This window comes from Hibiscus syriacus, unplaced genomic scaffold (genome assembly GCF_006381635.1).
Source record: "Hibiscus syriacus cultivar Baekdansim isolate YM2019G1 unplaced genomic scaffold, ASM638163v2 tig00110580_pilon, whole genome shotgun sequence".
Lineage (NCBI taxonomy): Eukaryota > Viridiplantae > Streptophyta > Magnoliopsida > Malvales > Malvaceae > Hibiscus > Hibiscus syriacus.
Window position 1 is genome coordinate 593,756 of NW_024062791.1, and position 20,809 is coordinate 614,564.

Here is a 20,809-nt window from a genome sequence, read left to right on the forward strand (position 1 = left end):
TTTGCAAGCTGGCTCTTCACGTTTGAGAGAAGATGAAGATGAAGAAGATAAGTCTAAAACTTATCTCTTCAATCATACCTCTCATATATTATAATACCCATTTATTAATATTTAATATTATCTTTGTTCAATGACCATTTTGCCCTTCATCTACTTTAATAATTACTAACAACTTTTAGGAATTATTTCCAAATAAATCATCGAATTATTCCATTCTTCTACTTAATTCATCAAATTCTTAAACTTTATAATTTAGCCACTAACCCCTAGTTTGGGATGTTACAATTCTCCCCTCCTTAAGAAAATTCGTCCTCGAATTTTCACTTTATAACAATATGAAGCAATCCTTATATACAGTCCTCTTTAATTACTCAATACATATCTCTTTCACTCATGCTATAAATAATCTAACACCACTTATAACACTTATCCTACTTGATTCTTTAAACTCTATCATTCTCATATCTTTCCCTATTTATTCCTCATTATCAAGATTTCCTTATAGCATAACTAAACCACATATTTTCTCATGTTCTCATACGCTATTTAATCCACTCAAGTAACCACAAATCTTATTTACCTGAACATTATACCTTAATGGGTTTATATCAATAAAACTACTACAATTAACTCATAACTAAAATTAGTACTTCTCTCATCAATTTACTGTTCAAATGTAATTATGCTAGCCTAAATCAACCAATATCATAACGCATTTACTATACAACCGAAAAATACCTGCTAATAATTCTGGGTCCTCACAGTCTTCATTATCATTAAGATTATATATTCTAGCAGTGGAGCGCATCTCCTGTTGAGTAGAAGATTCTGTTTGATTTCTTTCTCTACCTCTACCCCTACCTCTTTGAGACATCAAAACAGATCGTTCTGATTGTACAAGCTCTCTGTCCTTCAATGGACAATCTCTCATGAAATGTCCTATTTCCCCACATCGGAAACAAGCTCCATATTTAATTCTACATATCCCACTATGATATCTTCCACAATTCTGACAATGTCTCAATTGTGCTCTTCTATCACCAGACTCTACAAATTGAGTCTGTCTATCTCTCATCTGACTTGATCCTCTAGCGGAGGATGTCATCGACTCTGACCGTGCTTGAGATCGAAAACCAGAATCTCTACTTCTTTTGGGTGATACTAAACTCGATGAAGGCCCCGTTCTTTTAAAAGATTGAACTCTTTGATCCCCATAACGTTCATTCTGAGCTCTTTCAATAGCTTTTGCACGATTCACTACCTCTTGAAACGAGGACAGATTTAACACAATCAACATCTCCTTTAATCTCGGGCGTAAGCCCTCCACAAACCATTCGCATGCATCTTTTTCTGTTGGAACTAACTCAGCCGCAAAACGACTCAACTTATTGAATTCACACTCATATTCATATATAGTGTGATCCAATTGCTTCAGATTCAAGAATTCTTGTTTCATTTGCTTGATGAACTGGTCTCCTATATACTTGTGTTTGAACTCTTCTAAAAACAAGAACCAGGTCACTTGGTCACTTGTCATTCTTAGAGTAACGTTCGTCCACCATATTCTCGCTTGTCCACGAAGCAAGGAGACTACTCCGTCTAACTTTTCCATATCAGAACAATGAAGTCCATCTAGCATAATCTTTACGTCATTGAGACAAAAGTCCGCTTCAACAGGACTCTCCTCAACTTCACCTTTGAATTCAGGAGCTCCTAATCCTTTTAAATCTTTTGCTATATTCCTTCTCGGAGTGGAAGGAGCAGGAGATTGGAAACGCATCAACACCGCGTCTAACGTTCTAAAGAAAACGTCTTGGTCTTGCACAGGCACTCCAGAAAGTGTCTGTCCTTCACCTTGCCTGGCCAGGGCAGGTGAATTACTACCTTTAGCTAATCTATCATTTCCCGCTACGTCTCGGGAGTTGTCTTGTCCAGAAATCTAATAAAATACAATCATATCATTCTATTAGCAAAACAGTATACTTACTTTCTATCAGATCAGAAGTTTTCACTATTTCGTTGGCATATATACTTTTTAAAACACTTTTGACTTCGTTTTTAGCCTAGAATCGGCTAAACCGTAGCTCTGATACCATTAAATGTAACACCCCCAACCCGTACCCGACCTGGATACGAGTCCGACGTGTCACATTGACTTTTCAAATCTTGACTCTTAAGAAAAATCCCGGGAAATTTAAAACTTTATTTAAAACAAATACAGACTTGATCAGAGTGCTCATACTTAATGACTTATTACATGCCAACACTTTATACATAACCAAATACATACTTTGTCAAATACTTATGATCTGATCTTTTAGTAGTGATACTGTCTTTGCCACTTCTATTCTTTCACTTCTCGTTCTTGGTACCTACGTGTAAATCACTTACACGCTAAGTCATAGACTTAGTGAGGCATATAAAACATATAATATAACCATATATCATTTCCTATAAATAAAAGACATACATATACAAACACTATCAATAATCCTTTCCACTTACCATATACTCATCATATAACACATATAATTCATGTATGTGCATTCATATCATTGAATCACTACATATCAATATGCATGAATCTATGGTATGATAACAATATACAATCAGGTCATGCACACATGCAACTTACCTTCTTTTATCACTTTCACTTTCATTTGTCTTTCAATTTCATTGCCCATGTATATTATTGAGAATAGAGGTATGTGAGTACATTGAGGTTGTGCACTAATGCTGTCACCACAGCTCGTATAAATGTCCCGAAGGACCTATCCAGAGGTCACACAGACCCCGGTAACTATCCAAAGGTCATAAAGAACCTCGGCAACTGTCCATAGGTCCCAAAGAACCTAGGTAAACTGTCCATATGTTCCTTAGAACATAGGTATACTGTCCATATGTCTCTAAAGACATAGGTAAAACCCTCGACTCTTGGCATGCCAACTATACCTATAGCTCTCGTATCATATACTATGGGCATTTATTTATACATTTCGTATCACTTGTTCTTTCTCTTCTGTCACATATCACATGTATGTGTAACCATATATCTCATATCATATCACATGTATTATATATATACATGTATTCATGTAAATCATTTCATGTAATTCATATCACGTATATCACATGTGCATATAAGCTTATAGCTTCTTTCACATATACATGTAGTCACATAGCTTTCTTTCATGTAACCATGCATGTCATGTCAAATAACATATATCATATATTGCATTTTCACTTAAGTATATAAATCATATAACATAGCATCCATCTATTTCTATGTATTAATGCATACATGGTAATCACATAACAATTTAGAAGTTACTTCTTACCATATTAACTCCATCACTGGCTCATCACAAGCCAATGTTAATTCAATAAAATAAGTACAAAATAAATTGCACTCACCTTAGCTTTGCTTTGATTCGATTCTAATTCCTCAATTGTCCTGAAACGAATCACTTTCTATCTCTATATAACAATACACAGATTCATATCAATATTCCAATTGATATATTCTAAACTGTCACTTCTTAGGCTAAGAGAAAAGTCCATTTCCTCTTTCAATGAAGGTATGCATCGATGCACTACTTGTGCATCGGTGCATAAAATGCATTCGATGTTTTTATTTAAAAAGGATGCATCGATGCATTAGCTATGCATCGATGCATCAAAGGCATTCGATGTTCTTTCTTTTAAAGAAATGCATCGATGCACTTATGAATGTGCATCGATGCACCTTGTCCAGAAATTGCATTTCAAGCCCGAAATTCATCAATTCTTCATTCAATTCTTCTATTTTAATCCCCTATTATGACTTTAAACTTAACTATCATTATTGAAACCAACTTATGTCCATATAAATCATATTTATCTTCCATATTTCATCAAGATTCTTAAAATTAAGAATCTTACTAAACTTTCAAATTTGTTATAAATCTTTTCTAACTTCATAAATCTCTTATTCTTCTTGATGACAAGTCAAATTCCATCTTAAAAATCTCTTATTAACTCTTTTCCAAAATTTCCTTTAAAAACCCATTTTCTTTAATCTTTCATAACTTCTTTATCTTTCAATCTTAAGATAACCTAAGCTTTCCTTAAGCTTAGTTATTATCTAATGATCAAAACCCAACCATAAATTTAACAAATAACCAACTAACAAAGAAACTCACCTTTGCAAGCTGGCTCTTCACGTTTGAGAGAAGATGAAGATGAAGAAGATAAGTCTAAAACTTATCTCTTCAATCATACCTCTCATATATTATAATACCCATTTATTAATATTTAATATTATCTTTGTTCAATGACCATTTTGCCCTTCATCTACTTTAATAATTACTAACAACTTTTAGGAATTATTTCCAAATAAATCATCGAATTATTCCATTCTTCTACTTAATTCATCAAATTCTTAAACTTTATAATTTAGCCACTAACCCCTAGTTTGGGATGTTACAGGAACAATCGAAGAATTAGAATCGAGTCAAAGCAAGGCTAAGGTGAGTGCATATCCTAAATGGAATTGTATTGAGATAAGACTTGCGATGAGTCTATCTTTTATAGTTGAACTTATGATTTCATATTCATGGACATGCATACTTATATATGTATTGATGTTATAGTGATTTTATGCATAATTCATTTATGCTTTAACATGATGTTATATGAATGAATGCTATTATAAGAGAATCAATCCAGGTATGTGAAATAATGGAAGTAATCATATGTGTGCATATGAAGTGACTTATGTGTTTACATGGACAGTGATATAAGTATGAGAAATGTAATTATATTTAAGCTCATGTTATTTAATATGAGAGCTGTAGGTACAATTGGCATGCCAAGAGTCGAAGGATTATCAGTGGTCATTCGGGACAAAGTGGTCATTCGGGACATTGTGGTCATTCGGGACAAATATTCAGTGCCCCTAGTGGGATTTTATTCGAGTTGTGGTAACAACATTCGTGCACAACCTCAGTGTACTCATGTACCTTCTGTTCTCAATAATGTACATGGGCATCTAAAGATAACTAAAAGAAAATCATATGAGACATAATTATCCATTCATGCATATCATACTTATATGTGATAGTGTGATATCCACATGTGCACTGTAATGTCATAATGGATTGATAGTAGCATATTGTTGGGATTTTCGGAAGCTCGAATCGACAACCGAAATTGCTTGTAAAGAGGGGTCGGAACGGTTTTTGAGTATAGGGAGTAAGGAGATTGAAAGATAGAGAATTGCACAACGATTTAGAATGGTTCGACTTTCTCAACCAAAGTCTACATCCACTACCTTAGCTCCTCGCTAAGGATTTTCCAACAAATTCACTAATTTGTTCTTTCTTTTAAGGACAAAGAGATAACCTTACAACTCCGTAGTTTTTTCGGGTTAAACTAGAACATTTCCCTAGCTTTTACACGGGATTAGCTAGAACATTTCCCCTTTACAAAAGGATAAAATATGTAAACAAGAAAATCTCTCTAAGGTAAGTGTTTACAAGATTGAGCTCACAAGAACAAAATATTTACAAGAGAAAGATGAAATAAGAATGAAAAACTCTTCTCTTGTGTTTGATTGCTTGGATAGTTGTTCTCTTCTTTCTTCAAGTGTCATCAGCTTGTATTTATAGCTTGAAATGATTTTGAAGTCGTACATAGCCGTTGGGGATGTTTTGGAGCCGTTTGGGGATGTTTTGGAGCCGTTTGGGGATAATTTGTTTACTCAAAAAGGCTGCCCACAATAGGGGGTATCGGTACCCCTTCATATGGTATCGATACTCCTTCATAAAATTCAAATTAAACTAGCCGTTGCAGCCAGGGGGTATCGATACCATGGGGGGTATAGATACCATCCGAGCAATCTGGAATTTGAGCCTTCAGGGGGGGTATGGATACCCCTGCAGGGGGTATCGGTACCCTATAACAATTTTGCTCAAATTCGAATTCTAATGGGCTTTGAATTATTTTTTGAAACCTTTTAAAACTTCAATTTTAGTCCAAAAACATTTTGTAAATTTAATTCAAGTCCAAAAACATTTTGCCTTAAATTGTTATATCAAAACATAGTTCATCAATCTCCCCCTTTTTGATATAACAAAACATTTGAAAAATTGTTTTTGGAAAAACTCCCCCTTAATAAAATGTTTAACAAAAAAGATACCAATTGTTAACAAAAGGATATCAATTATTAAAAAGATACCAATTGTTGGAAAATATATGAAAATGTTAAGCTCCCCCTTTTCATTAAGAAATTGAATTTTTCAAACCAAACTTATCCCTCTTATTGTTATATCAAAAATAATTCAATAATTGAAGTTCAAAATAACTTTGGAGAGTAAGTGTTAAATTTGACATTTAAAAATCATTTGAAAAAATCAAAACTCCCCCTTAATAAATGCATTCCAAACAAAATTAAGCTTTTAGGATCTTGACACTTAAACAAAATTGAATTTCAACAGAGAATAACAAACATGTTAGTAGCATATGAAATTCAATATATCCAAGACTAAAATACTTTATGCAATACCAATTGTTGAATTTAAGATCATATACATAAAGTTTTCCAAAAATGTTATGCATTTGAAAATTTTTGATATCAATTGTTAGAGAGATATCATTTTCATTTAAACCACATGCATAAACATTCAAATTTAGGTCAAAATTTTTAAAATTTGTAAAATCAAAGTATTTGAAAAATTGATATCAATTGTTAGAGAGATATCAATTTCATTAAAACCAATTTTGACCAAAATTTTATTATGATGAACTAAAAATTCTTAAAAATTAATATAACTTTAAAATGTTCATCATAATCATCTTTTCAACATACATGAGATTAAAACAATGATGCATAATCATTTAAAATCAAAACTCATGCATGCTTAAAATCAAATGAGCAACCAACTAACCAAAATTAAAAGCATTAAGCTTAGAGGTTACCCATTCCTTTTCATGTGTGTCTAAAGCATCTTGAATATCATCATTTTCATCACCATTGCTCCCACACACCTACAAGAGACATTTAAGTAGATTTTGGTATCCAAATTGCTTTGGATCCTTGGACGTTAGTTTCAATGCCCCTTGCTTCTTTAGGAATCCACACTTGTCTAATTTTAAAACGTTTTCCTTTCTTCAAAGGACAACTATGTTCCATATGACCATGATAATGGCAATATGAGCATTTTGCCATATTTAAACTAAGTGAATTATTTAAAATAATTTCTTTTTCTTTTGTTAAGTATTCAAGCTTAACTTTTAAATCAAAATTTTCTTTTTTCAAAACTTTTAATTTTTATTTTTGAAAGCTCTAAATCCTTTTTCAAAATTTCATTTTGGCTTTTAAAATCTATTTTTGTTTTCAAAAGAAAATCATTTTCAAATTGAAATTTTGAAATCATTTTCTTATATTTGGAGTTCATGGTCTCAAACTCCGAATATAACCTATTAAAAGCATCTTGTAACTCATCAAACGTATATGAATTAAATTCATTTGAGTTAGAAGATACCTTGGGCTCTTCACGAGCCATTAGAGACACCACCTTTGTTGGTTCTTCTTTCTTGTTTCCATGGATTTCCTTGAGCTTATTCCAAAGATCTTTGGCACTTGAACATGAATAAACCCCTTCATAGATTTCAAGACCAAATGCACAAAACAGCATGTGCATGGCCTTGGCATTAAGTTGAGCTTTCTTCCGTTCTTTGTCACTCATCTTCTTCTCCTTCTTCTTTGGAGAAGAGTAGTCGTTCTCGATTATCTCTCATGTATCAAGATCATTGGATTGGATAAATACTTTCATTAATTTCTTCCAATGATGATAGTTGACTCCATTGAAGTATGTAGGTTTGTCGGTTGGTAGGGAGTCTTCCATGTGGAACGAGGCGGAGGTGGAATTCATCTTCTCGGTTGTGTCGGGAATTGGTAGAGCTTCTAGGATCGTCTCAAGGTAGTTAAACCTTCTTAACGAGTTAGGCTATGATACCAATTGTTGGGATTTTCGGAAGCTCGAATCGACAACCAGAATTGCTTGCAAAGAGGGGTCGAAACGATTTTTGAGTACAAAGAGATAACCTTACAACTCCATAGTTTTTCCGGGCTATACTAGAACCTTTCCCTAGCTTTTACACGGGATTAGCTAGAACATTTCCCCTTTACAAAAGGATAAAAGATGTAAACAAAAAAACCTCTCTAATGTACGTGTTTACAAGATTGAGCTCACAAGAACAAAATATTTACAAGAGAAAGATGAAATAAGAATGAAAAACTCTTCTCTTGTGTTTGATTCCTTGGATAGTTGTTCTATTCTTTCTTCAAGTGTCCTCAGCTTGTATTTATAGCTTGAAATGAGTTTGAAGTCGTATATAGCCGTTGGGGATGTTTTGGAGCTGTTTGGGGATGATTTTCCACTCAAAAAGGTTGCCCACGATAGGGGGTATCGGTACCCCATCATAGGGTATCGGTATTCCTTCATAAAATTCAAATTAAACTAGTTGTTGCAGCCAGAGGGGTATAGATACCCTAGGGGGTATCGATACCATGGGTATCGATACTATGAGGGTATAGATATCATCCGAGCAATCTGGAATTTGAGCCTTCAGGGGGGTATGGATACCCCTGCAGGGGGTATCAGTACCCTATAACATTTTTACTCAAATTCAAATTCTAATGGACTTTGAATTATTTTTGAAACCTTTTAAAACTTCAATTTTAGTCCAAAAACATTTTGTAAATTTAATTCAAGTCCAAAAACATTTTGCTTAAATTGTTATATTAAAACATAGTTCAACACATATGTTCATGATATTATTGCTATGTGATTATTATTATGCCTCATTAAGTCTGTGACTTAGCGTGTAAGTGATTTACACGTAGGTACCAAGAATCCAGAAGAGCAAAAATAGGGGTGGCAAGAACAACATCATTGCTAGAAGATCAGATCAGAAGTAACTGATAAAGTATGTATTTTGATTGTGTATAGTGTGTTGGCATGTAAGAAAAATGTTAGTTACTAATGCTCTGATCGGTTTTGTCTTGTTTTGGTTAGCTTATATAAAGTAATAATGTTATTTTAATGAAAGTTTTAAATTTCCTTGATTTTCGTCAAAAGTCAAAGTTTGAAAAGTCAATGTGACACCTCAGACTCATATCCAGGTTGGGTATGGGTCGGGGGTGTTACAGCTGACACAATGGCCTACATCGTTGATTTGGAATTTAAGGGGGTTGGCTGAGAGAAAAATAGGAGAGAGTTAAAGAGGATTTTTCATTTTCCCTTTTTTAGTAAAAAAAGATAGAATTAGCAAATGAAAAACTAAAATAATTTTTAGCAAAAATTGAATTTTTCACAAAATATTCTAGACTCGTTTTGAGCTTAAAGATCGTTACGACAATCACCGACCACCGTCGACCACCGTAGATGGTGGTCATTTGATCTCAAGTTTCATGGGCCTCTTCCTCTTGTTACTCTGAATTATAACTAAGGCACGTAACCTGCCATTAATTTTATTTTATTGGCATAGAGTAATCAATGTGTTTTCGGCTTTCACACAGGTGGCCAGATCAAGTGCAAGTCCATTCTTGGACGTGTTCTTCCCTTTCTTTATTTCGCCATTAAACTTTTGGTCTTATTAATTAAAATAATTAAGCCGCGTTTACAGTAGTGGAATTCCTAATCTGCATATTCTTTTATCTTTTTAAATAATATCCAATACTTATTTTTTTTATTATGTTAAATTTGATTACAAAATAGTATTTGTTCTAAGTATTCTCAGACATTTGACAATGAACGTTCATTCACTCTTGCAACCGTTGATGCTCAAACCCCGTAATCTCTAAGAATATTAACGAGTTATTTTGATCACTAAGATAAAATGATTCGTGCAATATCCAATACTTAATTAAAGTTGTGAATGAGAAGTAAATATATTGTTATACTAATTATTTAGGGGAAATCTCACGTGCGTCAGCCTAATATACGGCTAAGGAAATACGGTACCAAATTATTTTTCTATTGTTATTTCTAGTGTTTGTGTGGCCTCCTTTTCTCAGGTTCGACGATAACGATTATGGTGGTGGACTCTGGTTTGTTACTCCATCGCTAATCAACCTGTGTCGTGGCCTTTTCAACGATCCCTTTTTTCTTCTTCTAGGGATGGTTGTGAACTATACATTTCCCTTCAACGGACACTCGATCTATGGTTGTGCCTCCATCACTACCGCTTATGGACTGGTTTCCTCTTCAACGGAACCCTTGTCGGTTTAGCGCCATGTTCATCACGGCGGTCTTACTACTTCAACGGAGAATTTCAATTGTTATGGATCAAACTGTCTCAGGAGCCCTCCCACATACCATTTTCAATCTGCTTTCAAGCCCTCACTTCCTAGATGGTGAACATCTCTCATTTCCTCCGACAGATGGTTATTGACTCAACCACCTTTGATGTATGTTGAATTCTTTCCTGGCTCCCTTTCTCATATTGGATGTCATATGTTCCCTGGTCTCTAATGTAAAAAAGAAAAAACATTTTGGTCACTTGTATTATTAATTCATTATATTTTTTTGTCATTAGACTGTTTACTTATATTGATTTGATAGTGTGACATTTTAATAAAAAATGTTTTTAAACCATAATCTTTTTAAACTTTATTTTTTTACCCTCTTTAGATTAAAAAAATCTCAAAATCCCTTTTTTTTTCTTCAAATTTTTTTTATCCCTAACCCTAACTATCATCTTTGATGTTATTGCCGTCAACCGCCACACAACCCATTTACATCCTCGTCGTGCGGTAGCAAAGCACATCAAACAAGGTCACATCTAATAAACTGAACTACCTAACCCAAGTGTGTACGACAACGTAAAGGTTAGTGTCGAAATGATTTTTAAAAACATATTTATTTTTTAATTAAGTGTAATTTAAAAAATTTTGTCTCAATTAATTTTGTTGTTTCCTTTTAAAATTAAAACGGTTTGAGAAGTCGCACAAATATTTGATTAGGATATAATTGGTCACACAAAACAAAAGTCGTAATTTTAATAAATTTAATTTTAATTTTATTAAAATAATATTTTTAGGTCTACGTTCCAAAAAATGAGTTCAAGAGTCGATTACACATAGGAAATGATAAGCAACCCCATAGCGCCCTAAATCGGTACCTAATAAATTAATTGGTTGTCTTTGCAATGTAATTTACAAGTTTGAATTTAATTTGATTTAAGATCCCTTTAAATAATATTCTTTGAATTTTAAGACAAAACACAATAATATTTAATTATTTCATATCGAGAAGAAAATACCTCTCATTCCTTAAAGCAGTCAGTTCTTACTCCAATCGGAATAAAAAAAACATTACTATTTCATTCTAAAATTAGTTATTAATTCAAATCTCAAAGTACATAAATAATGATAAAATAAATCAAATTAAATTAGAAATTACCAATCTTTTTAGAAAGAATAAGGATGTTCGATTATTTAAAGGCATTGAAATCATACCTTTTATAAGTTCTAACGATCTTTCTCTCATTCACTTGACGGGATACACTTTCATTTTAAGATTATCGGAAGTGACTTTCTTATGCCTTAAGACAATCGCTTCTCAATGACCTTAAAATGAAAGGGTATTACCTTTAGTCCAATTATTTGAATCGAATCAAATTATGCTAGTGAGTGATACGTATCAATGTAAAAATGTCATGAAAAGCATATGTACAAATAAATGTATTTAAACGTAAAAGGATACATTAAAATACTTAATGAACAATAATAAATAAATAAATAATGAAGGACACATGCACCAAAGCATATAAAGGAATATACACTACAGTCATCAAATGCGCTTAACTAATTAAATCCAATTGGTAAAAAAAGTAACTAAAAAAATATCCTATATTTACGGCATATACGCGTATGCATACTATAAACTATAATGTGAACATAAAAATGAGGGCAAGTAAAAAGAATGCATATCTCGACTGATAAGTTAAATCATATTGTAAATAAATTACAGCAAATAAATATCATAGTAAAAATGCATATTAAGCCAAACAAAACAACTCTTAAATTGAGAAAACAACAAATTAAATGGGGAAACAAATTTTATAACAATAAAGCAATCAGGGAGCAAACGAAATAATTAAAAGCTAATATACTCAACATGCAACAAAGATGGTGACCAAATCATAATAGAAATGATAACTTTAAGTCGTGAAGCAAAGGAATTTCAAGTTTCGCACACTAAGACCATAATATAACCAAAGGTACATACGGGACTAAAGTGAAACTTAATAAAATTACAAGCAAAATGTAAAAAAACTTAAATTGAAATGAACTAGCACATAGGACCAAAATAAACGGATTACGAAATAAGAGGTCAGAAACAGAAACCCAAAAAATGGATCAGGAGATCAAAACGTAAGGATTTAAAACAAAAAGGGGCCTATACGCGAATAAACTTCTCCCAGGCAGTGGTTCAAAACGGTGACGTTTTGGGTAGTCACTTAAATAGGCTATTTTTAGGTAAAAAAGATGTAGCCCTAATTCCTTTTGCTTTTTTTTTCAAACACTCTTTTATCTCAAAATTCCTCCTCCCCGCCACTTCTTCTCATCTCAACCCCTTTTTTTTTCTTTTCTAAACCTTCATTTGCCTCGTCGGCTAAACCAGGCGACCGTTGTGGCCACCATCGCTCAGGGGCTCCGACGAGGAGACAAAAGGCTCTCCACTCCTCCCTTCTTACCACCAAAACAAATAAAACTTGGATGAAACCTCAAACAAAATGAGTATCTACAGTGAGGGTAGTGATTGGTGTGCTGGAGCTAAAGGGTCAATCGTAAAATTATTAAATGATGAAAAATTCGTAAACCAAGGGTGGGTCACAAGCTACAAAAGGATTAAATGGTGAGTATCTACAGTGAGGGTAGTCGATTACAATCGACGGTGCCAGAAAGAGATGACGACCAAGGAGGAAGTGGGTAGACTGTTTGAGATCTAATTTGAAGTATTTAGCCCTTACCGAGGATATAACATTTGATAGGAAAGTATGGAGACTTAAGACCAGAGTAATCGAGTAGTGTGGGTCACAGCCATATGATGTGTTTTCTTTTTAATGCATTTGTAGTAATTTTCATGACTTCTACTTTTTATACGTTTCTGTCATTGGAATTTATGAAGGCTTAGAATTAGGGTAGCGGAGTAGTGTTGGCTTAGTTTAGGTTTTAACCCATTTGACTATATTACTTATCGTAGCTTGCTATCGCTGACTTCTATGTATCATTCTCTTCATGTTTCCTCCTTTTAAATTTAGTATGGTCTTACGTTTCTGTCTATATGCAGAAATTTTTACGCAGGGATTTATTTGTAGGATTACTTCCCATTCAGACTCGCATATGAAGACTGTTCAATTATGTATTTATTTATTTATACATGCATTGTATTTTATCTTTATTTTTAATTATCTGATTGTCGAAGATATTCCACAGAAACTGCTCTCAACCTGATATTGATATTAGGGGACAACCTATTACTCTACCTCTTTTACTTCATTGCATATGAGAATAAGATTTTGTTGTTGTTCGAAGTTTCAAACAAGAAGCAAGCCTCTTCGTTTGCATTGCATTCAACCATGGCAGCCTCCGTAATTCCAATGGATTTCGAAAAGAAACGCCATCACTATTCCTGACCAAGCTTCTCCAAACCCACCAACAACCTCCCACTCAATTTTCATATTTAGTTTGATTGAAGAAAAATCCAATGCTAAACACTCTTTAAATAAATTATGGATATGCTTAATGTCAAACCCTGGTCCCTGGCCTCTTCCATCTTTTTTTTTGCTAAAAAGGGGAAATGAAAAATCCTCTCAACTCTCTCCTATTTTTCTCTCGACCGACCCTCTTAAATTCCAAATCAACGCCGCCGACCACAGTGTTAGCCGCCATGGATAGGCGCCAACAGCCATTGTCTGCAGTGGTTTCAAAGAGAAAAATACACCTTTTTTTTCCTCTTTTCTCCTTCTACCCGAAAATTACCACCAAATATACAAAAACAGCCTCAAATAGAGTAGATATAAACGAGAACTTCCAAAAGAAAAGGAATACCTGTTTTTTTTCCTTCTTATTTCTTTGAATCGAGTGCTACAGATCCTATAAGCTATTACAAAACTCAATCTCTCTTCTTTCTTTCTTTTTTTTTAGTGTGAATACTCGATTTTTGTTGTCTAAAAAAAGGTGGTCTTCTATTTTGTGGATTATAAAGAGAAAGCCCCTTTTCTCTTTTCCGTTTCTCACGACTTCTAGGCCTGGAGAAGGAGACACAAACCCAGGGATCAAGCTCTAACATGAGCCGCGATGATGTGACCAAAAGGAGGGGTAAAAACTTTTAACCCCGAGGTTTCATATTCGCATGAGATGAGCGGCGTGAATAACGTCCATGGTGACGACAGCGGCATGGGAGAGTCACGAGCGAGTGAGGTATTGATGGAGGCAACCAGAGTCGTTGGATCAGATCTGATCTAACGGTAGAGAAGCTTGCGGTGGCTGGAAACAACTAGGGTTAATGAGAAAACCCTAGTTTCATCTTTAATCTGGGTCATTGGATCAACCTTAGATCTAAAGGCAGGGGGTGAAGCGGTGTAGATGAAAAAGCTAGAAATCCTAGCTGCTTGGGCTTTTACACACGCGGGCCTGACTGATAGGCATGCTGGGGGTGTAATTTGGTTAGCATTAAATTAATGATCGACTCTCCTTGAATTTGTATATATTCTCTGATGCACAGAAACATTCAACTTGATTAGTCTATAATGATTTTTTTCAACTGGTTAATATCATGATCATCTCGATATAATTTTTATTATCTTATTTATTTAATTTTTAATATTTGGGTTAATAATAATACTGGTATTTTATTAGTAACGTTGTGTATGTTTTTATTATCAGAGCAACGATTTCTCCGCTCCAACTAATATTCATGAAAACGAACGTACCTGAACTGACAGCACACCACGTTTCTTCTTGGGTACCAATTTACCTTGGATGCTCTCGTGAGGGTTATGGTAGTTGAGATTTCGAAGCTCAATATCTGCATAAGCCTCCACGAAATCCACGCCTCGATTGTTACACAGAAGTTCAGGCTCCCCCATGGCGTTGGGGACAACCTCGCCGGCCAAACCATAGTAAGGGAGAAGAGCTTCAGCCAACGCCTTCTTCAGAGTAGTAACCATGCAGCAGCCGGTGGAGAGTGGTTTCTTGTAGCAGAAGAAAACGCCGAAGTCGAGAGGCGGCAAAAGCAAGTCTAGGTTGGTGAGTGGCAGCCAATGCTCTTGAAATGGCAGCAGTGCCGCCACCACTTCGTTTTTTGTCACCGTCGCCGTGAATTCTCCCTTTGTTGATCCCATTTTTTTACCACTGTAATTGGAGGGAGGATTTGTAGAAAAAAAATGGGGAAGTAGATAATTTTATTTTCAATGAAATGGAAATTATCAAAGTATTATAGTGGGTAAATATTTAAAACAATTCTTTTGTCAGAATTGTATGAACTATTCAACATAATTGGGCTGCTGACTTGCGTATCATCTGCAGCTTATTCGTTTTTTTTCCCTTCCTTCCCGTTTAAGGATTCGTCTTAATTAATACAGACGATCTCACGTCATACACCTGATTTTAGTTATGAATCTTTCATTAGGGATTTTCTACATATACAACGATTAGAACTCGAAACATTATTTAAGCGATATAATGTATTTAACTATTTAACTAACTTTTTAAAAAGTTATTGAAATAAAAAATAAAAATAGTTAAACAGATTACGAATAATCTATTTAACTATTTTTATTTTTTATTTCAATAAAATTTAATTTTATGAAGAAATAGAGATTCAATAAATGTTTACAATAAAAATCATAAATTAAGCACTTAATTGGGATATTCTCCTAAAATCATTAAAAAAAACTAGTCACTCAATATTATTTCAGGATCATACAAAGAAAATGTGAAAATCTCATATGGAAAAACTCAAACAAAAAATTATATATGAATAAATCTGACTGCTAAGACAAAGGAACCACAATAGGATATTAAACTACTGAAAAATCACCGATAAAATACAAATTATAGCAAAGCATTGTGAGATAATTATCTACGATTGCAGGTTGCATATGCAAACCCAATTTGAGAGTCTAAAGCAAGAAGATTAACGAGATAACAAATGGACGTCATCTTAATCAATTTTAAGACGTTAAATCCAACCTTAAAAATAAACAACAAACGATCGGAAAAAAATAAAAAAAATGTCAGAAGGCATAAAAGAAAGTGTTATAAAAAGTAAATAAAATCATGCATAAAAATAGAATTATTAGAAAGAAAAAAAAAGATGTGAGATAAAAAAAATATCAACGACTACATTCCGTACTAAAATTGATGTCACCGTCTGTTAATAGAAAAGGAAAAAAATAACGGCTGGACGAGGCAGAGAAAAATATATATAAGTTGGTAATAAGAAAAATGAATTTTCATCAGCACTAAAATTGATATCACCTATTACTAATAGAAAATGAAAAAAAAAAACCAACAACGAGACGGGTACAGAAAAAGATAAAGCAAGCGTTAAGTTTTGTTTGTTTTGTTAAATGTGAGTATATTAGGCTGCCGCTCGTGACTTCCCAACTTTACTCACGAGTAGTACATAGATTCTTCAAAACCGTCACAAAAGGACAAAAAACACATGGGCTTTCTCTTCATTTGTGTCGACAAATCGTTTTCCACAAGCCAATAATTTATGGTTTCATCTACACCAGTCAATTATTTAGTTCGTATGTCTACTCAAACGCAGTTTAACTCAAGTTATCATCTTTTCATATCCAGAAAATATATAATTATATATATAACATCAAAAATCCAAGTTAGATGCATATTTTCTATGCATAGTCGAAATTTAAGCTTGTACGGATAACTTTACGATTGAAGTTGACGTAAAAAATGCAGGTATTTTTTATTTGATTATTTTTTGGTTAGCATTGGAGGAAACATTATTAAATGCTTCATTTTGTTAATAGGAATAGAAAAAAAATAAGAAAATTTGCATACCCAAATTTTTTAGAATAGGATATTAAAATTTTAGAACTTCATTTTTTAATTTCTAGATCCGTCACTACTCACCAATAAATAAAAAACTAGAGATAATAGGTAGCTAGACATGGATGCAAAAGCAGATTTCACGATGACGGTGAGCAAGGAGGAAACTGTGGCAGCGATGTTACCATTGCAAGAACACTGGCTACCATTCTCTAATCTTGACTTGCTTCTCCCTCCCGTCGATGTGGGAGTCTTCTTTTGTTACAAGAAACCAGAAGGCTGCATCACGAGCTTCACTTCCGTGGTCAGTGTCCTCAAAACTGCCTTGGCTCAGGCTCTCGTATCCTACTACGCATTTGCGGGTGAGGTGGTGGCTAATGCTGCAGGTGAACCCGAGCTCCTTTGCAACAATCGCGGGGTGGATTTCGTCCAAGCTTATGCCGATGTTGAGCTTCGACACCTGGATTTGCATAACCCTGATCAAAGCATCAAAGGGAAACTCGTGCCTAAGAAGAAATATGGAGTGCTTTCTGCCCAGGTAAAATAAAAGTGTGAATAATAAGAAATAAATTCATATTCATTCACTCGAAGCCTTAATTAGGGATATATTGAAAAAATAAATAGATACATAAAATTAAATAAATGGAATAATTTAAAAATTGTTTAAAGAAATATGATAATTTTATAATAATTGTTTTTAAATATGATAATTTTATAATAATTGTTTTTTACAAGTATTTTTTTAATAATTGTTAAAATTATTATCAATGTATTTTAATAATTTTTTTAATGAGTCAAATTTATTAGTGACCGTCTTTAGTTAGGTTTTTATTTCAAATGATAACTTTATGTTATAGAGATAAAAATAATAATAAAAACGAACATCTCACGTATTAAAATAAAAAAGTATATAAAAATTATCTAAAAAAAGTGAATTTATGTGTAATAAATATATGTTAACACAAATTATGTCGAAGCAGGTGATGATGTGCATGTGTAGGCCTCAATCATAAAATGAAAAAAATATATAAAATTTATATTTACACTAATAAAAATAAAATTCAAACAATGTAAATTTTGATAAATTCCTCTATTGTTATCTTTTACAATATATCCAGCCCATAATTATTATATGTATTTCTTTTCATGTGATTAAATTATTTATATTTTAAAAGTATCAATATTTAATAACAATATTTAATACGTACTCAAAAATCATAATATATAACAATTTTATTAGAATCGTCAATATCTAAGAACGTTTTTAAGAATTATTATAAAAATCATATTATTTTCTTAAATAATTTTTAAATATACTTAATTTTCTTTAAAAAAGTTACTTTTTTTTACAATATATCTCTAATTAAACCTCATTCAAATTCAATATCGGAAATATAACCAAAAAATCTAGTAAGTTCCGTGAATATCTTTTATCACCCTATGGAGTGGGCGGTTGACAAGTATGATATGAGGTCGACATATCCCTTTCCAGCCCTGCTTTTAACTACACGAAGTGAAGGATTTTAAACCAAGAAAACAATTCTATTAACACTATATATACGTACAAACGTACATGTCCTCGTGTCATTCTTAGTACGATGAACAAGAGGGGTGTAGCTTTAACTGTTAAACTGAAATATATTACAGGCAACAGAGCTTAGATGCGGTGGAATAGTGGTGGCATGCACATTTGACCACCGTATTGCTGATGCCTACTCAGCCAACATGTTTCTTGTATCATGGGCTGAAATGGCTCGATCCAAATCAATCTCTTTGGTACCGTCCTTTCGCCGGTCTCTGATGAACCCAAGGCGTCCAGGGTGCATCGACTCGTCTCTGGATCAAATGTATGTGCCCATATCCTCATTACCACCCCCTAAGCAACACCTTGATCAACCCGCTGATCATCTCATTAGTCGTATATATTATATTCCTTCTGAGAAACTCAATGAGCTTCAATCACTGGCCTGCTCTAATGGATATAAAAGGAGCAAGCTCGAGTCTTTCAGTTCGTTTCTATGGAAAATGGTAGCACTCCTTGCTGTCAAAGATGGTTTCAAGTTTTCCAAGATGGGGATTGTTGTGGATGGAAGGGTTAGATTAGGTGAAGGAGACGAAGACAAAGCGCGTCTAATGGGTTCTTATTTCGGAAATGTTCTTTCCATTCCTTTTGGGGGTCAAGGAGTGAATGAACTGATCGAAAAACCGTTGTGGTGGGTGGCTAATCAGGTTCATGATTTCCTGGACCATGCAGTGACAAAGGAACACTTCCTCGGCATGATTGACTGGGTTGAGGCTCACCGTCCAGAGCCAGCTCTGGCTAAGATATACATGAATGGCAGCGACGAGGGCCCGGCTTTTGTAGTATCATCGGGGCAACGTTTCCCGGTTTCGAAAGTGGATTTCGGATGGGATCGTCCTGTTTTCGGGTCGTACCATTTCCCTTGGGGAGGGGATTCCGGATATGTAATGCCGATGCCAAGTCCTTGTAGAGAAGGTGATTGGGTGGTTTATATGCACCTTTTCAAAAGGCAATTGGAGCTGATAGAAGCCGAAGCTGGCAGTGTATTGAGGCCCCTCACTTTTGATTACCTTCAACTGGTTTAAACTTTGGATTACTCGTAAGAAAATTGTCCCAAACTCCCCCAACTTTGTATCAGAAAATGTTGTGTTTGAAGCTGGACTTGCAGTCCTACAGCATTGCAATTGCAGCCAACTAGTTTCGAAATTCTATTGTGTGATACTACTACAGTTTGTAACTTTCAAATATATTTGAAAATGCAAACTACGTGCTTATGTGTACTGATGGTCAATTCCAATAAATTTATAAACAAAACATTTGTATCACAACATTGAATAAAGTAGATACAACTTTTGAAATATGCTACAAAAATGTTGATAATAAGAAAAAATAATAGGAAAAATTAGAACACGATTCTATAAATAAGGCATGCAGGAACAAAAGGGATGTTATTGGATTTTGATTGAATAAAAAAAAAAATACATAAGTGATTATAAGATAGTATATGTTTGAAATATTATCAATTATTTGACAATGAACGTTCAAACACCTCTGCAAATATAATGTTTTAACTTAGGACCTCTAAGCATAACAACTATCTCTTTATCATTTGATTCATGGTCGAATTTTATATACTCAATTATGAACTAACATCCTTTCCATCAAACTGCTAAATCCATTCTTTTTTGTTTTTATTTGATTGGATAATAAAGGTAATACAATTACATGATAAAAAAATAAAAAATATATAAATGTCTCATAATCTAAATTACTAACATATTAAAATTTATACATGAGAAATAATTAAAACAAAACGCAACCAATATAAAGAAGAATATAGAACAATGGGTAGGTGTAGAACAGTTGGGGGTCATTATATATATATAAGCTAACGTAGGTGAGAAAAGGAGATGATTTTGGTTGAGAAAAAGAGTTTGTTTTTGTCAAACGTGTATATAGGTGTTGTTTTATTAGTTTAATTAAACCTTGAATTAATTATACTTGCAATGGGGGGTTAGCAATCGGTGACGAAAAACCAATTCAGTCATATATCAAATGCTTTTTTTACGTCCAAAATATATTATAATTAAAAGGGTAAACTACACATTTAGTACCTTGATTATAATTTTTATTCTGTTTTGATCATCCAACTATTTTAAAAAAATATATATTTCTAACGTTATATTTTGATTTCATTTTGATCACTCACTGTTAAA

At 33.5% G+C, this 20,809-nt stretch overlaps 2 protein-coding genes across 2 annotated transcripts in view; one reads left to right on the plus strand and one right to left on the minus strand.

Moving 5' to 3' along the window:
* LOC120133418 (coniferyl alcohol acyltransferase-like) overlaps positions 1 to 15,396 on the minus strand; it is a 28,579-nt gene extending 13,183 nt beyond the window's left edge. The window contains exon 1 of the mRNA XM_039150005.1: positions 14,986 to 15,396. Within this exon, the coding sequence (XP_039005936.1) occupies positions 14,986 to 15,396 (411 nt within the window). The remainder of the gene's footprint in view (positions 1 to 14,985) is intronic.
* A 1,786-nt stretch (positions 15,397 to 17,182) lies between these two features.
* On the plus strand, positions 17,183 to 19,711 carry LOC120133493 (coniferyl alcohol acyltransferase-like). The gene is made up of 2 exons (XM_039150066.1): positions 17,183 to 17,609; positions 18,719 to 19,711. Exons 1-2 carry the CDS (start codon positions 17,193 to 17,195, stop codon positions 19,676 to 19,678), a joined length of 1,377 nt encoding a protein of 458 aa, XP_039005997.1. The 5' UTR covers positions 17,183 to 17,192; the 3' UTR covers positions 19,679 to 19,711.
* Positions 19,712 to 20,809: the final 1,098 nt, after the last annotated feature.

What these genes read in the sequence shown, in the direction of transcription:
- LOC120133493 (XM_039150066.1), top strand. Translation starts at nt 17,193, where the DNA reads ATGGATGCAAAAGCAGATTTCACGATGACGGTGAGCAAGGAGGAAACT. An exon ending in ATGGAGTGCTTTCTGCCCAG is followed by an intron (nt 17,610 to 18,718) that starts GTAAAATAAAAG and finishes AATATATTACAG; the next exon opens with GCAACAGAGCTTAGATGCGG.